A 20,285-nucleotide genomic window follows, 5' to 3' on the forward strand; every position below is an offset into this window, starting at 1 on the left:
GTTAGTATAAATTTTAATTTTTGGAAGAAAAAAGAAAATACTTTAAAAGCAACAAATGGCACATAGCAAGCAGGGTTGGTGCTTTCATTGGAATACATACATGATATTTCAATCCCCCTGAGCCTCTGATAATCACAAATAATGGGTCAATGCATATGTGTGTAAAAAAACACTCTTAAAAACTCTTGCCCAATATGTTACGCCAAATATATCTTTATGTGTAGCTTATTACCCGTACAGTGACCTATAGTTGTTAATGATTGTGTCATTTTGGTCTTTTGTGGATAGTTGTCTCATTGGCAATCATACCACATCTTCTTTTTTTATACTATCATGCATACTCCTTGCACTCATTATCTTTCTAAACAATGCTTTAATTTGTCAATGGTCTGCTACCTTATCTTACACATGAAAGATTATGGTCAAACTTTTGGACAGGTTTATCAGATTCTGTCATTTTTCACTAGCAGAAGTTGCTTGACATTTCTATATTAAATTGCTTGGTCCTGAACACACATGCTTTATTAAATACCACTGGTCTTTACACAATCAATTTATAATTGTATGATCTATTGAAATTTTATGCACAAGTGAATTTGCAAGCATTTATAACACATGACAGTTATTTATATATACAATGTATACTGTATACATGTATTTTTGTGTATTGTAATGGGTTATAATTACATGTTAATCCATGCTGTGTGTACTGATGTGAATTGTGTAACAGCATTAAAGTGGTGACAAATCATACATGTCACAGATGCTAGAAGTTTTATTTAAGTAAGCAATGTAGAAATCAATACATAAAGCTATTATGTGTAATTTACAATACTACCAACATTTTTAGCCAATATTGGAGGAGGATTATAATTGATTGGCCATGGAAAATTCATTCTGGAAATCTAGACACAAAATATATTTTTTGACTTATAAGGATCTTACATATTGAAGTAAATTTGAAAAAAATGTATGTCAAATTGATTCACTTAGTCCGGAAAACTATGAGATGAACAAAGTTTGTCTGCTGAACTTATTTAAAGGCTTAAGGAGGCAGAAAATAGAGATATTTAGCCACCTGTAATAACTATAATCTTAAAAGGAATGATGATGATTTATATGTATATATACAATGTATAAATGTATAAATGATATACATGTATATACGAAGTGTATACAACTAGGGAAACTAGAAAAAAAGATATGGAAATGTTTGCATTTGTATATTATTGACTTTTAGACAGTTTAACATTAATTATCTTAGAAAATATTCTGTAATATGGATTTCCACTATTTAATTCTGAAACAGATGCTGTATATTTCGATTTCTATCATGAAAAGCTGATTGATTTAATTTATACACAAAAAACAACAGAAATTGTAAAAGAAAAATGAAAAAATCGCAGCATTTTTCAGTTTTCTACTTCTCAGGAACTAGAGCATGTTATTGTTTATGGATATAATTAAGCTTAATAAAAGCAAGTTGACTTGATGTTCAGAAAGAAACAAGTGTACATGCCTAATGAAGATTATAAAACCATTGATTAATCTAAAAAACCATGTGTATTCAGTTTCAATATTGATGGAATTATTATTCTGAAAAATTTAAACTCTCAGGAAGCTAAAAGTATACAAGCTGTGGTCAAACTAGAAAATATAGTGTTTGTATTTGGAAAGATTTTTTGGGGGATGATGATAAATATGTGAATACTCATGTTCTTCAATATCGGCATGTTTGGAAAAATTTGTGGAGTTTATATGAAAGCAATAATTAACTCTGGTGAGTAAAATATATAGATAGTGTATGTACGTACACTGTGTCCATTAGTTTTTCTCTGGAATTTCTAGGATCAATATACAGAATATTTAGTATTGAATATAACCAGTATTTTCATGAGATAAAGTAAGCAAACTTGCATTGTACCAGTATTATACACACATGCCCATATATTAAGATCCATTAAGTTACATCTTGTGATCAATTCTATTTGGCAATTGCCAATGGCAGTCAGCAGGGTTAAAGAACAGCAGTTGTTTCGACCTGTTAGTCAAATGCGTTTTGTTTAAATATACTTTTTCACTCTTTTGGTCTTTTGGAAAATGTTGTTTGTGCTGTGTTTAGACCCTTCTACAACGAAATTTGTTTTACATGCACACGTATAAAAATTGCGTTTTTTATCCAACGCAATCATAGGTTTGAACGTAGTTTTCAATTTAGACTTCTTTATATTTTTTCGTTTGGGCTTGTATCATATTTTCCCTCCGGTTTGTATGATCTGTTCAACCTATATTGACTCTTAAAATTCAAGAGTCTATCTAAAAATGAGGTTACATTTGGTATGGCCTTCCAAATACCGTTTTGATCCCTAACATCGCTGAAGAGACATTTATTGTCGAAATCCGGATCTGGTGTACCAAAAAATATTGACACCTTATGTTTGTGGCATAACATCATGGCCACAAGTTAATTGTTTTCTGTTTAGTATTAAATTGATATTAAGATTCATTTTGTTACATCTTGTGATCAATTTTATTAGGCAATTGCCAATGGCAGTCAGCAGGGTTAAAGAACATCAGTTGTTCGACTTGTTAGTCAAATGCGTTTTGTTTAAATATACTTTTTCACTTTTTTGGTATTTTGGTCTTTTGGTAAATGTTGTTTGTGCTGTATTTAGACCCTTCTACAACAAAATTTGTTTTACATGCACACGTATAAAAATTGCGGTTTTTATCCAATGCAATCAAAGGTTTGAACGTAGTTTTCAATTTAGACTTGTATATATATATTATATACAAATCAAAATTGAACACAATGTTCAAACCTATGATTGCGTTGGATAAAAAACGCAATTTTCATAAGTGAGCATGTAAAACAAATTTTGTTGTAGAGGGGTCTAAATGCAGCACAAACAACATTTTCCAAAAGACCAAAAGAGTGAAAAAGTATATTCTAACAAAATGCATTTGACTTATAACAGGTCAAACAACTGATGTTCTTAAACCCTGCTAACTGCAGTTGACAATCACAAGATGTAACAAAACAGATCTAAAATTATTAATTCAATACCAAACAGAAAACAATAAACTTGCAGCAAAGATATTATACATGTACCACAAACATGAGGTGCAAAAATTATACACGATATCCAGATTTCGACACTTAATGTCTCATCAGTGATATCGATGATAGCAATAGAAACAGTATTTTGAAGGCCATATAAATTACCTATATTTAGGATAAACTCTTGAATTTCAAATTTCAAAATATAAATTTAATTCATATAACCAATTTCAAGTTCTTTGACTACATTTACTAGAAACCTATAATGTGTAAAATATTTAAACAATCCAAATTCAGACCTGTATCAAGCTTGAAAATTGTGTCCATTTTTGCCCTGTTGGACAGACCTCTGCAGGCGTATCCAGCTGCACTCAGGCAAGCATTTTATTGAAATAGACATATGGTCCGAGACCACAATTATTTCATAGTGCATTTCTTTTAGAACATAAATGCAAATAAAAAAAATCCCACCTGCGCTTTCTCAAAGAAACTTTTACAGTGTGTTGTACTACTTTTGGGACAATTATATCAAAATTATAGAAAACTTCATCGCCTCTAACTCAAAATATGGACATTTTTATGTATAGGGCGTCTTGAAATCTTTTGACAGCTTCAGAATTCTGAATTGCTTATATTAAACCTTTTTCAGCTGGACCAAATCACTACTTTCCTTTAAAATTCTGGACCCAAATTTTTTTAGTTTAATTTCAACCCCCTACTTGCAATTTGAGGCATTAAACATGGAGAAATAAATTTGGAAGGGGTATAAAAATTAATGGCAAGTAAACCACTGTCAACACTAGGGACTATATTTGTGAACAACGAAAATCAAGGGACGACAATGGTGGTCTTAGACCTAAAAGGGTAGAAAGAGTTGACAAATCTTAAAGAGAAATGGTTTAACCAAAGTTTACTGAATTATAACACTGCTTACAAAGTTTCATGACAATAGGATGTATATTATAGACATAAATTTAAGTTCTATACTCATCTTTGCGTGTAAAAATTTCATCTATTAACATTTGGGGCTTTTAAAAGTAAAATATTGCAAAAAAAACGTTTTAAATGCCTTTATATATAACTTGTCATGTACTAAAAGCAATAGAGTACTCATTTGATTTATCAGACTTGGCATAATTATTCAAAAGTCAAATTTATATGAGTCTGTGCCTAAAAATTGAGGGTTTTCAATGAAGGGGGGGGGGCCTTACATGAAGATGTAATATTTTTCAGCAATTTTAAATGTGTGAAGCTCTTTGGTTATAAACAATCCTTACATATGTATTGAAAGTACTTTAAATGGAAAAAAAAATAAAAAATAACATATCATATTATTTTAAAAGGGTCTTAGGCAAAGCATGGAAGTAATATTGAAAGGAATAACATCGTCGTCACTTCAAAGGTTTCATCTGCGTTACCACCCATCTTTCAATAACTCGTTAATTGGTTCAATATCTGGCATGGAAGTTTATTCTCCGCATGTGATCGATCAAATCGCTGACACTTATCGGTCATTTTCGTGTTCACGGAGAACTACGAACAGACAAGTTTTTGTCGAATATACATGCGAAGTAACCTGAATAGTCCATTCGTTACATTCCGTTGATGTACGCTGACGAAAAGAGTCATTCGTTCAATTTTTATTTTAGTCCAATTTTTCCCTATTTTTGGTAAGTTTGAACTTAATACTAGTTAAAACCGACAGCTATCACATACGAAAATTGGAGAACAAAGTTGTGTCATTTCAATTTTAAAATTTACAGACAATTAAAAAACCATTTCCATATAAAGTTAAGAAGATGACTGTACAAAAAATACGTTTGGACACCCTTTATTAAATATGAAAAATCTAAATCTCTCGTGTATTTATAGTCAATTAAATTATTAACAATTCTAAACGGTTTATCCTTCAATTTAAGTTCTTGATACATAAACTAATTTGTGTAAAAATGAATTTACCATAAGACCGATAGATTCAAGCCCATTTCATCGGTTTGTTATATTTTTTGCTGTATAGCTTATTATATTAATACAAGCATTCCACAATAAACACTTTTTTAATAAATATATTATATTTACGAAAATATTATCCCCGTTTTAGTTGTCCAGTTTCAATAATGCAATCAATGACATTTATGACATATACATAAATTTAGAATACTTGAAAGTAAATATAATTTCATTCAATCTCGATAAACTTTGCACATTTCAACAGTAAAAAAATCTATGCCTACATTTGCCTACATTATTTTGTTAAACATCATGTGAAACCTGATTGATTCATCGGTATCTAACTGTTTAACTCGGGATCCGCTTTTAACCGGAAATTACTTTTAGAACAGTTTAAAACAAACGTTAAAAAGCAAAAATATGCTAAATTAAATACAATTTTCCATGTTAAACTGCTGTAGTTTGAACAATTCTCGTCCGTTTTTCAAGTTTTTTTCACCATTCGATTTCTTTCTAAAGGTAGATATTCTATGTGATACAGCGCTACCTTGTTATTAATAAACTAGGGATTTCCCACAGGTGCGCTATAATTACCGGACTCGATAAAACCATGTGACTGATAAGAAATTCCAGATGCCTTTTACAACCGCGGTAACGCAGATAGTGACCAAAGGCGTCTTACCGCTGAGACTATAATTGGATGAAATCGAATGACTTTAGTACAGAGCTCAGCATGCTATAAATACATGCTAATTAGTCGTTGTTATTCCTTTTAAATATTACTTCCATGGGCCAAGTAAGACTGGAAAAAAATTAGGGTCAATTTAGACCATGCCACATATTTACATTAAAAAATGCATATTGAGGCTATAAGAAATAAAAATGTGTGTCTTTTTTATCATTTCTATAATCATGTGACATGATACAACAAATCTAAGCACAAAAAGACTCTTGCAATTTACTTTTCTTACAAACAGTATGGTCTGATACAAAGATTTTTGCCTTTTTAGGACAAAACTTACATGCATTGCATTTATTCTCAACAGGCTTATATTTAAACAACTTGCTATACTACAGAAGAAAAGAAAGATATTAGGTGACATGGAACAGGTACAATAGACATTGTAAAGTGCATTTGATACAAATTTAGTGAGGTCTTTATTATGGACATCAAATTTTATATACCAAGCCTCCCACGATTGACTTCATCCAAACAAGGCGTTAGACAAGGGTCATTTATACAACACATTTTGTCTGAGATAATCTTCTTTTCTGTAGATTCAGAGTTCATAGATAAGTAAAAGAAGTAGATTAAGGCATAGAAACACAAATATTGACACTTGAAAACCTGTCAGATAGAAAGTCAGGATGCCATTTATGCATCAATATTGAAAAAGTTATAAAATGCCTATTTTGACCATAAAATGCCAAAATTGATAATTTTTGCAGAAATTCTATAATATAAAAGTTTGAATCCTTTAGTTTAATGCTATTTGACAAATTGACACCATCAAATCATTTTAGGAAGTTGCCAAAGTACAGATTCTATATTCAACAGGCTATTATTTGAACTTGGAAATATTTTTAATTACGGAATTTTCATACTTTCTTGTTTAAATTTTTTTTATAAATTCCATGTTTATTTTGTGTTATGATTTTTTGAGTGGTTCATAACACTTTCCATACAATAGCCAAGGTTCCGTGTTGAAGGCCGTACTTTAACCTTTAATGGTTTACTTTTTAAATTGTTATTTTGATGGAGAGTTGTCTCATTGGCACTCACACCACATCTTCCTATATCAATGTATTTTGGTTAGATAGTGTTGTGCGGGGCACAGTACATTCTATTGAAAATATACTATTTTCTTTGTAATACAAAGTGTTGTGCGCAGCACAGAACATTTCAGTACAGAATAAGCATGGAATTTATTAAAAATTTCGATAACAAGAAATCAAGTAAATTCTATAATTAAAAATAATTCCAAGTTCAAATAATAGTCTGTTATTTACAGATTTCACCTCTTCAGGTCCGAGACCACAATTATTTTGTAGTGCATTTCTTTTAGAACATAAATGAAAATAAAAAAAATCCCTCCTGCGCTTTCTCAAAGAAACTTTTACAGTGTTTTGTACTACTATTGGAACAAATTATATTAAAATTATAGAAAACTTCATCGCCTCTAACTCAAAATATGGACAATTTTATGTTTAAGGTGTCTTAAAGAAATCTTTTGACAGCTTCTGAATTGCTAATATTAAACCTTTTTCAGCTGGACCAAATCACTACTTTCCTTTAAAATTCTGGACCCAAATTTTTTTACAGTTTAATTTCACTCCCCTACTTGCAATTTGAGGCATTAAACATGGAGAAATAAATTTGGAAGGGGTATAAAAATTAATGGCAAGTAAACCACTGTCAACACTAGGAACTATAATTGTGAACAATGAAAATCAAGGGACGACAATGGTGGTCTCGGACCTAATATGCATTCAGGGCAAAATTCATAAACTTTGACTTATCAACTAAATATGTTTATTATACCATAAAATTCACATTCATCATCAAGTTTAATGGATATATGCAGTTATAAAGAAGAAAAGGGATAAATAAATAATTTGATTTATTGACTTTTTACAGTGAGTCAGTATGACATATTTTATTGCTGGCATGGTGGGAGTGGAACTTAAATCCTAAAAGTCTTTTTATACGATTCAAAATTTTCGTCGTATATTGCTATCACGTTGGCGTCATCGTCGTCGTCGTCGTCAACATCCGAATACTTTTAGTTTTCGCACTCTAACTTTAGTAAAAGTGAATAGAAATCTATGAAATTTTAACACAAGGTTTATGACCATAAAAGGAAGGTTGGTATTGATTTTGGGAGTTTTGGTCCCAACATTTTAGGAATTAGGGGCCAAAAAGGGTCCAAATAAGCATTTTCTTGGTTTTCGCACTATAACTTTAGTTTAAGTTAATAGAAATCTATGAAATTTTGACACAAGGTTTATGACCACAAAAGAAAGGTTGGATTGATTTTGGGAGTTTTGGTTTCAACAGTTTAGGAATTAGGGGCCAAAAAAGGGCCCAAATAAGCATTATTCTTGGTTTTCGCACAATAACTTTAGTTTTAGTTAATAGACATCAATGAAATTTAAACACAATGTTTATGACCACAAAAGGAAGATTGGTATTGATTTTGGGAGTTTAGGTCCCCACAGTTTAGGAATTAGGGGCCAAAAAGGGACCCAAATAAGCATTTTTCTTGGTTTTCGCACCATAATGTTAGTATAAGTAAATAGAAATCTATGAAAGTTAAACACAAGGTTTATGACCATAAAAGGAAGGTTGGTAGTGATTTTGGGAGTTTTGGTCCCAACAGTTTAGGAAAAAGGGGCCCAAAGGGTCCAAAATTAAACTTTGTTTGATTTCATCAAAATTGAATAATTGGGGTTCTTTGATATGCCGAATCTAACTGTGTATGTAGATTCTTAACTTTTAGTCCCTTTTTCAAATTGGTCTACATTAAGGTCCAAAGGGTCCAAAATTAAACTTAGTTTGATTTTGACAAAAAATGAATCGGTTGGGTTCTTTGATATGTTGAATCTAAAAATGTACTTAGATTCTTGATTATTGGTCCAGTTTTCAAGTTGGTCCAAATCTGGGTCCAAAATTAAACTTTATTTGATTTCATTAAAAATTGAATAAATGGGGTTCTTTGATATGCCAATCTAACTGTGTATGTAGATTCTTCCATTTGTGGTCCTGTTTTCAAATTGGCCTACATTATTGATTAAGGTCCAAAGGGTCCAAAATTAAACTAAGTTTGATTTTAACAAAAATTAAATTCTTGGGCCTCTTTGATATGCTGAATCTAAACATGTACTTAGTTTTTTGATTATGGGCCCAGTTTTCAAGTTGGTCCAAATCAGGATCTAAAATTATTATATTAAGTATTGTGCAATAGCAAGTCTTTTCAATTGCACAGTATTGTGCAATGGCAAGAAATATCTAATTTCACAATATTGTGAAATAGCAAATTTTTTTTTAATTAGAGTTATCTTTCTTTGTTCAGGATAGTAAGCAAGAAATATCTTATTGCAAGAATTTTTTTTAATTGGAGTTATCTTTCTTTGTCCAGAATCAACTTAAATCTTTGTTATATACAATATACAATGTATATTCACTTTTTACTACCAACTGATAAATTTAAATAATCTTTACCATTCAGTGATAACAAGCAGTTTTTTTTACATCTTAATATTTTATGATGTATTTAAATGAGTAGTTATTGTTGCAAACTCCATTAGAATATTTTAATTGAGATTAGTTTTGGAATAAGGGAAAGGGGGATGTGATTAAAAAATTAGGTTCAATTTTTCTCATTTGAAATTTCATAAATAAAAAGAAAATTTCTTCAAACTTTTTTTTGAGAGGATTAATATTCAACAGCATAGTGAATTGCTCTAAGAGAAAACAAAAAATTTAAGTTCATTAGAACACATTCATTCTGTGTCAGAAACCTATGCTGTGTCAACTATTTAATCACAATCCAAATTTAGAGCTGAATCCAGCTTGAATGTTGTGTCCATACTTGCCCCAACCGTTCAGGGTTCAACCTCTGCGGTCGTATAAAGCTACGCCCTGCGGAGCATCTGGTTTGTTATGTTATAAATGTAATTTAAAGCATGTTGATTACTATTTTTTAAGATAACCACCTGACTATCCACAATAATTACTCCTTAGGTAAATTTAATAAAGGTTTTATATTTTTGAATTTTGACACAATTTTTGTCTGTTATATATTGGGATGGAGATTGTATAAATAATGATTTACCCCCCCCCCCCCCCCCCTTTTGTAACTACCGTTTCACAAATATTTAGAGAAGCTCTGGTAATACCTTGTGAAGGTGGGTTCAAATTCAGACTAATTAACAGATCAGCAGTATGTAAATTATTGTTTGATATACACCCCATTACATTTATAAAACTTTAGAGTATATTAGCTGTGCCAGGTGTGTATGTTATTTGGTTAAAGAAAAGATTAGAAAATTATTTTCATTATTTACAAACTGCCAATATGAAATTTATATTTTTTGAATATATATATATCTAAATTCATGGTTCACCTAAATTGACTAATGATTCAATCCACATGTACATGTACAGTACTCTGAAGAAGAACAAAAAGCCTTATGACAAACACAATTTAATGAAAACTGTTTGTTACAAAGTTCTTGCTTATTTTTAACGTCCATGAAGTGGGCTAGAACCATTTACAAATATTTTTACATTCTGTTTGATGATTGGAAATAGGTTTTTCCAAGAAAATGCTGCAAACATTCAGACAGAACTTTTGAGTTACAAGAGTTTCACTAAACAGGAATTTTTACAAGTGGCAAGGTTTGTTTTCCTGAATTTCTGTGGCAGAATGGATGTGTGGATTATATAACCAATATGTAACAATATGGATTATACAAGGCATATTATGATAGTAGTTATTTTGAAAGGGAAACACACATCAGTGTCAAAGATGTTATGTTATGGGGGATCATGCAAAGTACATGACATATTGAGTGTTTTATTTTTAAAAATAAGGTGTTTCTTTAAAACATAAGAATTTGATTTTGTGTGATATCTGTATACACAGTAAAGGCTCATGGGAGTTTGTAGTACGAGCAACAGGTGAAACCTAAATTTATCTGTTGATAAGCAGTGGTGTACAGGTGATTAGGGAAGGAATTCACTTTTTTTTTTTATTTCAGTCTGCTTTAGAGGGAAAATGACTATCTTACTATAATCTTTTAGATACAAAAAGATACTTAAAAGCATGTGCAAAAGTGAACTTTTAATGCAGTTTCAAATACAGATACAAATGTACAAGTAAAACTAGATTGTTGATTTAAATGATTTAAACTGAATTATAAAAAGTGATTAAATCAGCATTTGATTGAGAACAAGAAAATATGTTGGATTAACTTTTGAATACCCTGGATCCTAACATGTAGAAGTTGGACTTTTGATCACTTGGAAAATGCAGGAATGCAATTATTTCAGGATTCAGTTATCAGTGGAATATTTTTTTGCAAAGTTAGATAAATCATTAAATTGATAAGATATGATGAGCAAAAGGAAATTAAATGTGAGGTGTATGATACAAGTCTTGATGAATTTTGTGGATTGAATACCCTTACTGTTAATGATGACACAAGTCAGGTTCAAAGTGGTTAAAGTTGTATGTGCTCAAAGCTAGTTTGAGAAGTTAATGTTTTGGCATAGATTTCTTGCAAAGATATAGACAGTTTAATTCTCAAAGTGAAAGGAAACCACAATGTTTGTGATCCATTATGTTTGATAACAAATGGATAATTAGTAAACTGTAATGTTTGGTTCCTTTAAACGTTTGACTTTACCATATCGTAGAACAAAAACTGATGGAGCAATAGTAACGCACAAGTATAGGTCACGTAAGTAAATACAATTTGGCAAACAAACTAACAAACTTCTAAAAAAAAAAACATTGGCCCAATTTTCACTTGATTTTTTTTTCTTTTAAAAACAATAGCAGAAGGATAAAATGAAAAAAAGTGTCTAGAAATTAACTATATATTCATTATTTGGTTTTTTAACTACATAGGAATCCCTGTGTCAGTCCGTCTGTCACACTTTTAAAACTTAACTTATCTGTCTTGAATTAAAGTAGATCATAAGTCAGAGAAAACTGTTGCCAGAACTTTGTTTGACCTTTAACTTTAAGAAGTTAATTGTTTCTATTTTCAGATTCATTTGTAAACAGCCAGGAATGGACATTGAGCAGATCAGTACCAGACCTCAAATTAGTATGTACAAAATAACAATTGATAAATCTTTTTTCAAATGTCTTATCAAATGAATGTTTGCAAATTTTTTTTTAGAAAGGTATGCACAGTTAAATTAAGTTTAATGCAGAAGAGAACAATATTTCTTATTCTTATAGGACGTCCTTATTACGCTTTGTGAACAAAGCCGTGTTCTAATGAGCACAAAATACGTTTGACACATGCACTCAAACTTACTGTTTGTATTTACTTTATTTCCATCGTTATCCTTAAAAATATATACATTTAAGCAGCTAACATAAACTTTTATTATATATTTTTATGAAACAACATATATATTTACCCTGCTCGTAGTTTTTAAACTGATCAAATATGAACTGCAATGCACTTACTCCTTGAGGAGGAAACGGGAACAGCCAAACATTTTTATGGTTATTATACCCCTGCTTTGAAAAAGGGGGGGTAAACTGTTTTACCTCTGTCTGTCCGTCAGTCCCTTCGTCAGTCAGTCCGTCCCATGAATATTTTTCGTCGCATTTTTCTCAGGAACTACAATACAAGGATTTCTGAAATTTGGTTTTAGGGTTTATCTAAGTCAGCTATACCGTGTGATGCGTTTTCAGCTATACCGTGTGATGCGTTTTCAGATTGATCACTTGACAACTTCCTGTTTACTGAATACTTGTATGATTTTACACATGATAGCCAAGTTGAAAATTTTCGTCACACTTTTCTCAGGAACTACAATACAAGGATTTCTGAAATTTGGTTTCAGGATTTATATAAGTCAGCTATACCGTGTGATGCGTTTTCAGATTCATCACTCGACAAATTCCTGTTTACCGAACACTTGCATATTTTTACACTATTTATTTTTTCGTCGCATTTTTCTCAGGAACTACAATACAAGGATTTCTGAAATTTGGTTTCAGGGTTTATCTAAGTCAGCTATACTGTGTGATGCGTTTTCAGATTGATCACTTGACATCTTCCTATTTACCGAATACTTGTATGATTTTACACATGATAGCCAAGTTGAAAATTTTCTTCACACTTTTCTCAGGAACTACAATACAAGGATTTCTGAAATTTGGTTTCAGGAATTATATAAGTCAGCTATACCGTGTGATGCGTTTTCAGATTCATCACTCGACAACTTCCTGTTTACCGAACACTTGCATATTTTTACACTATTAATATTTTCCACTTGCGGCGGGGGTATCATCAGTGAGCAGTGGCTCGCAGTTTCACTTGTTATAAATGCTTTATATATCATTTTTTTAAAAGATCTTGATGCTAAGACTTTTATCCAAAATTAAGTTATAAGTAAAGCATTGAAGACATTTGAGAGTGTGCAAATCCCAAATGTGATGTGGGGGATTAACAGGTTATTACAAATGTATAAGTTTTACCTGTTGATCTCACATCGTACAGTACTAGTACCAGACATTGGTTGATCTTTTTGAAGAATACAAGGCAGACAACTTACGTTTTTCGATTTCCTTTTTATTCAAAGATATTTGATAAGGTTAGTTAAATGGGATTAATCACCTAAAATTCTTGAAAATTTATTCTATAATAATAAATGTCATTTTTCAGGGAATATTAGGCAGTGTTCATAGTGGGAAGTCAGCATTGGTGCATAGATATCTAACTGGTTCCTACATGCAAGAAGAATCTCCAGAAGGTGGGTTCCAGAATTTTCCATTAAAGTCAGACAGATGGATTTATTAATGTCTCCACTGAGACAAATTATTAAGAATTAAACTATGAACAGTCTGTGGGCTGAATGCTTCTTACTACTTAATTGGAAGATATAACACTGAGACGTTAATAATTAAAGTGTGTTGATTGGTTGGGACAATCCAAATCTAGTATATGTCTTTCAATTCTGTAGAGTATCAGATTTGTACTCTGTATTTTAGCAATTAGATTTTGCCTGGTCACCAATCATGCATATCAGTACACAGGTTACATTTATCTATAAATAACTGAATCTCCTGAAGTTTTGTAAACACACACATTGTTTCACATTTAATTCAATCGCTCACTGTTATGTACATTTTATACACGGAAAACATAAGAAAACTTGAACATGGTTATGATTCTTCACGTTGAGAGAATAAATTGTTTGACTAACATGTTAAGCATTTACAACCATGACAATGTACGATAAGGACCTTATTTGACACAACATTACACAATAAGTCAAAATACTGCTTCATAAAATGTGTGGTAATTTTTTTTTTTTATTGAAATGCAAGGCTATTCTGAATGAATTAATCCACAAAGCAAGAACACTTTCCACTTTCGTCAGCTAAGAGACGGCTAGCTTTTTTCCAAAAGCTATTACTTGTAGTTTTTACGAGTCCCTTATTATCTGACACTCAGTATTTTTTTTTAGCAGATACATGTACTTATAAATAAACAACCTCCTCATTTTCATCTGACACTCATGGATGTAGTTTCAATCACCTAATGATAGGGCAGACATCTTTTGTTCATGCCACTCAAAACAATCCACTTATATTATTACTTAGGGAAACATTTTTACAAAAATTATTGATTTTGGCACCTTCTGTCATGTCTGTGCAGGGAACGAAAAAAAAAAGGAAAAAAAAGTTTGTTATATTGGGTGACTTTTTTGGTCCACATCAGTTAAATCTATTTAAATTACTCTTCTTATCTTTCCACCAGTGATTTTGATCACTTTGATTATATGTAACAATTAGTGTTGTCAACGGTTAACCGTTTAACTGTTTGAAGGACCGAATACCAAATACCATGTCTCTCAGCTCAGGGCAAGATCGTAAGAAAACATAATTAGTATATATATATATATATATATATATATAGGTCTACACAATATAAGAACAAAAATGAATCGTAAAACTTAATCATATTACTGATTTTTTATCAGTAATATGATTAGGTATATATATATGTTTTGTTAACAGTAACAACAGTAACTTTAAATCAGTAATATGATTAAGTTTTACGATTCATTTTTGTTCTTATATTGTGTAGACCTACATTGTACATCTGAATGTGCAATCTCTGTCATGCAAGGCTTTGTCATACTTAAAACTCAAAAATGGTGAATTGCAAACCTATGTACAGTAGTTGTCGTTTGTTTATATATATATATATAGGTGTTTCTCGTTTCTCGTTTTGTTTATATAGATTAGACCGTTGTTTTTCCCTTTTGAATGGTTATACACTAGTAATTTTGGGGCCCTTTATAGCTTGTTGTTCGGTGTGAGCCAAGGCTCCATGTTGAAGGCCGTACTTTAACCTATATGGTTTACTTTTAATACGCCCGGGACGGGACGTATTATGGTATATCGTTGTCCGTCCGTCTGTCCTTCCGTCCGTCCGTCGTCCACACTTCGGACAATAACTCAAAAACACCTTCACCAATTGCCCTGAAACTTTGTTGAATTGTTTATATCTATTGACACAAGCTCCCTTTCGTTTTTTTTTTAATTTTGGGATTTATAGGGTTTTATTCATAAAAAAGGGGGGATTTTCAACACTTCGGACAATAACTCAAAAAGGCTTTCACCAATGTCCATGAAACTTTGGTTAATTGTTTATATCTATTGACGTAAGCTCCCTTTCGTTTTTTTTAAATTTCAGATTTTAAGTTTTGGATTTATGGGGCTTTATTCATAAAAAAGGGGGGATTTTTAACACTTCGGACAATAACTCAAAAAGGCTTTCACCAATGTCCATGAAACTTTGGTGAATTGCTAATATCTATTGATGTAAGCTCCCTTTTGTTTTTTTTTTAATTTCAGATTTTAAGTTTTGGATTTATGGGGCTTTATTCATAAAAAAGGGGGGATTTTCAACACTTTGGACAATAAATCAAAAAGGCTTTCACCAATGTCCATGAAACTTTATTAAAATTGTTTATCTATTGATGTAAGCTCCCTTTCGTTTTTTTTAAATTTCAGATTTTAAGTTTGGGATTTATGGGGCTTTATTCATAAAAAAAGGGTGATTTTTAACACTTCGGATAACTCAAAAAGGCTTTCACCAATGTCCATGAAACTTTGGGGAATTGTTTATATCTATTGATGTAAGCTCCCTTTCAATTTTCATAAATTTCAGATTTAAAGTTTTGGATTTATGGGGCTTTATTCATAAAAAAGGGTGATTTTTAACACTTCGGACAATAACTCAAAAAGGCTTTCACCAATGTCCATGAAACTTTGGTGAATAGTTTATATCTATTGATGTAAGCTCCCTTTCAATTTTTATAAATTTCAGATTTAAAGTTTTGGATTTATGGGGCTTTATTCATAAAAAAAGGGTGATTTTTAACACTTCGGACAATACCTCAAAAAGGCTTTCACCAATGTCCATGAAACTTTGGTGAATTGTTTATATCTATTGATGTAAGCTCCCTTTCAATTTTTATAAATTTCAGATTTTAAGTTTTGGATTTATGGGGCTTTATTCATAAAAAAAGGTGATTTTTTATATCTATTGATGTAAGCTCCCTTTGTTTCGTTTTTTTTAAATTTCAGATTTTAAGTTTGGGATTTATGGGGCTTTATTCATAAAAAAAAGGGTGATTTTTAACACTTCAGACAATAACTCCAAAAGGCTTTCACCAATGTCTATGAAACTTTGGTGAATTGTTTATATCTATTGATGTAAGCTCCCTTTCAATTTTTATAAATTTCAGATTTTAAGTTTTGGATTTATGGGGCTTTATTCATAAAAAAGGGTGATTTTTAACACTTCGGACAATAACTCAAAAAGTCTTTCACCAATGTCCATGAAACTTTGGTGAATTATTTATATCTATTGATGTAAGCCCCCTTTCAATTTTTATAAATTTCAGATTTTACATTTCTGTGTTATGAATTTTTATGCTAAAAAAAGGGGGGATTTTTCCAATTTTGGGACAATAACTAACACTTTCACAAAATTTTATGAATGGATGAAAAATTAAGACAACAAACTTAGTTAAATTTGAGGTAGCCTTAATAGTGCCAACTTTTTTGTGCATTTTTATTTATTATTTGGGGGGGGGTATTTGACAGGGCTCACACTATTTCTAGTTGATCATATAAATTCATTTAAAGCATAAAAGACAAGTTAAAAGAGCAATGGGCGTATCATGCGCTAAAGCGCAGCCCTTTATTAAATTGTTATTTTGATGGAGAGTTGTCTCATTGGCACTCACACCACATCTTCCTATATCTACTATGTGAATGTAATCAGTGTATAATTGATAGTATGAGTAACTAGCTTTGTCTTAATCATTTATATTGAAACACTCCACATCAGACAACAAGAGAAAATGAAAGAATCATCGGTTTCAGACATATTTAATTCTACGAGATTAAGAAGGTTTTCTTTTCATTTTTAGCTCACCTGACCTGAAAGGTCAAGTGAGCTTTTCTCATCACTTGGCATCCGTCGTCTGTCGTCCTGTGTCCGTCGTCCGTAAACTTTTACAAAAATCTTCTCCTCTGAAACTACAGGGCCAAATTTAACCAAACTTGGCCACAATCATCCTTGGGGTATCTAGTTTAAAAAATGTGTCCGGTGACCTGGCCATCCAACCAAGATGGCCGCCGTGGCTAAAAATAGAACACAGGGGTAAAATGTATATTTTTGCTTATATCTTTGAAACCATTACATTTAGATCAAATCTGACAGGGTAAAATTGTTGATCAGGTCAAGATCTATCTGCCCTGAAATTTTCAGATGAATCGGACAACCTGTTGTTGGGTTGCTGCCCCTAAATTGGTTATTTTAAGGAAATTTTGCAGTTTTTATACGACCGCAAATTTTGAAAAAAATTTTGTCTTATATTGCTATCACGTTGGCGTCGTCGTCGTCGTCGTCGTCGTCCGAATACTTTTAGTTTTCGCACTCTAACTTTAGTAAAAGTGAATAGAAATCTATGAAATTTTAACACAAGGTTTATGACCATAAAATGAAGGCTGGTATTGATTTTGGAAGTTTTGGTCCCAACATTTTAGGAATTAGGGGCCAAAAAGGGCCCAAATAAGCATTTTTTTAGTTTTCGCACTATAACTTTAGTTTAAGTTAATAGAAATCTATGAAATTTTGACACAAGGTTTATGACCACAAAAGAAAGGTTGGGATTGATTTTGGGAGTTTTGGTTTCAACAGTTTAGGAATTAGGGGCCAAAAAAGGGCCCAAATAAGCATTATTCTTGGTTTTCGCACAATAACTTTAGTTAAAGTAAATCGAAATCAATGAAATTTAAACACAATGTTTATGACCACAAAAGGAAGGTTGGTATTGATTTTGGGAGTTTCGGTCCCAACAGTTTAGGAATTAGGGGCCAAAAAGGGACCCAAATAAGCATTTTTCTTGGTTTTCGCACCATAGCGATAGTATAAGTAAATAGAAATCTATGAAATTTAAACACAAGGTTTATGACTATAAAAGGAAGGTTGGTATTGATTTTGGGAGTTTTGGTCCCTACAGTTAAGGAAAAAGGGGCCAAAAGGGGCCAAAATTAAACTTTGTTTGATTTCATCAAAATTAAATAATTGGGGTTCTTTAATATGCCGAATCTAACTGTGTATGTAGATTCTTAATTTTTGGTCCCGTTTTCAAATTGGTCTACATTAAGGTCCAAAGGGTCCAAAATTAAACTTAGTTTGATTTTAACAAAAATTGAAACCTTTGGGTTCTTTGATATGCTGAATCTAAAAATGTACTTAGATTTTTGATTATTGGCCCAGTTTTCAAGTTGGCCCAAATCGAGGTCCAAAATCAAACATTGTTTGATTTCATCAAAAATTGAATAATTGGGGTTCTTTGATATGCTGAATCTAACTGTGTATATAGATTCTTAATTTTTGGCCCAGTTTTAAAATTGGTCTAAATTAAAGTGCAAAGGGTCCAAAATTAATCTAAGTTTGATTTTAACAAAAATTAAATTCTTGGGCCTCTGATATGCTGAATCGAAACATGTACTTCGATTTATGATTATGGGCCCAGTTTTCAAGTTGGTCCAAATCAGGATCTAAAATTATTATATTAAGTATTGTGCAATAGCAAGTCTTTTCAATTGCACAGTATTGTGCAATGGCAAGAAATATCTAATTTCACAATATTGTGAAATAGCAAATATTTTTTTAATTAAGAGTTATCTTTCTTTGTCCAGTATAGTAAGCAAGAAATATCTGCAAGAATTTTTTTTAATTGGAGTTATCTTTCTTTGTCCAGAATCAACTTAAATCTTTGTTATATACAATATACAATGTATATTCACTTTTTACTACCAACTGATAAATTTAAATAATCTTTACCATTCAGTGATAACAAGCAGTTTTTTTACATCTTAATATTTTATGATGTATTTAAATGAGTAGTAATTGTTGCAAACTCCATTAGAATATTTTAATTGAAATTAGTTTTGGAATAAGGGAAAGGGGGATGTGATTAAAAAATTGGGTTAAATTTTTCTCATTTGAAATTTCATAAATAAAAAGAAAATTTCTTCAAACATTTTTCTGAGAGGATTAATATTCAAAAGCATAGTGAATTGCTCTAAGAGAAAACAAAAATTTTAAGTTCATTTGAATACATTCATTCTGTGTCAGAAACCTATGCTGTGTCAACTATTTAATCACGATCCAAATTTAGAGCGGAATCCAGCTTGAATGTTGTGTCCATACTTGCCCCAACCGTTCAGGGTTCAACCTCTGCGGTCGTATAAAGCTACGCCCTGCGGAGCATCTGGTTTGTTATTATCTTGAATACTATTATAGATAGAGATAAACTGTAAACAGCAATAATGTTCAGAAAAGTAAGACCTACAAATAAGTCAACACGACCAAAATTGTCAGTCAACCCCTTAAGGAGTTATTGCCCTTAATAGTCAATTTTTAACAACTTTTCGTTATTTTTTGTAACTTGTACAAAAATCTTCTTCTCTGAAACTGCATGGCCAAATATAACCAAACTTGGCCACAATTATCATTGTGGTATATAGTTTTAAAAATGTGTCCGATGACCCTGCCTTCCAAATAAAATGGCCGACATGGCTAAAAGTAGAACATAGTGGTAAAATGCAGTTTTTGATTTTTATCTTTGAAACTAAGACATTAAGGGCAAATCTTTTAAAATTTAAATGTCCATCAGAATAAGATTTATCCCCTCACAAATTTTCAGATGAATCCGACAACTTGTTGTTGGGTTGCTGCCCTAAAATTGGTAATTTTAAGGAAATTTTGCAGTTTTTGGTTATTATCTTGAATACTATTATAGATAGAGATAAACTGTAAACAGCAATAATGTTCAGGAAAGTAAGATCTACAAATAAGTCTGCATGATCAAAATTGTTAGAGGACCTCTTAATGAGTTATTGCCCTTTATAGTCAATATTGAACAACTTTTCGTTATTTTTGTAACTTGTACAAAAATCTTCTTTTCTTAAACTATGGGCCAAATTTA

At 31.3% G+C, this 20,285-nt stretch overlaps 1 protein-coding gene across 11 annotated transcripts in view; it reads left to right on the top strand.

Moving 5' to 3' along the window:
- LOC134708049 (arf-GAP with GTPase, ANK repeat and PH domain-containing protein 1-like) overlaps window positions 1-20,285 on the top strand; it is a 100,734-nt gene that overhangs the window by 13,092 nt on the left and 67,357 nt on the right. For all 11 annotated transcript variants that reach the window (XM_063568311.1, XM_063568315.1, XM_063568312.1 and 8 more), the window contains exons 2-3: window positions 11,790-11,848; window positions 13,427-13,514. In XM_063568311.1, the coding sequence (XP_063424381.1) occupies window positions 11,790-11,848; window positions 13,427-13,514 (147 nt within the window). The remainder of the gene's footprint in view (window positions 1-11,789; window positions 11,849-13,426; window positions 13,515-20,285) is intronic.

The sequence above is a fragment of the Mytilus trossulus genome, chromosome 2 (genome assembly GCF_036588685.1).
Source record: "Mytilus trossulus isolate FHL-02 chromosome 2, PNRI_Mtr1.1.1.hap1, whole genome shotgun sequence".
Lineage (NCBI taxonomy): Eukaryota > Metazoa > Mollusca > Bivalvia > Mytilida > Mytilidae > Mytilus > Mytilus trossulus.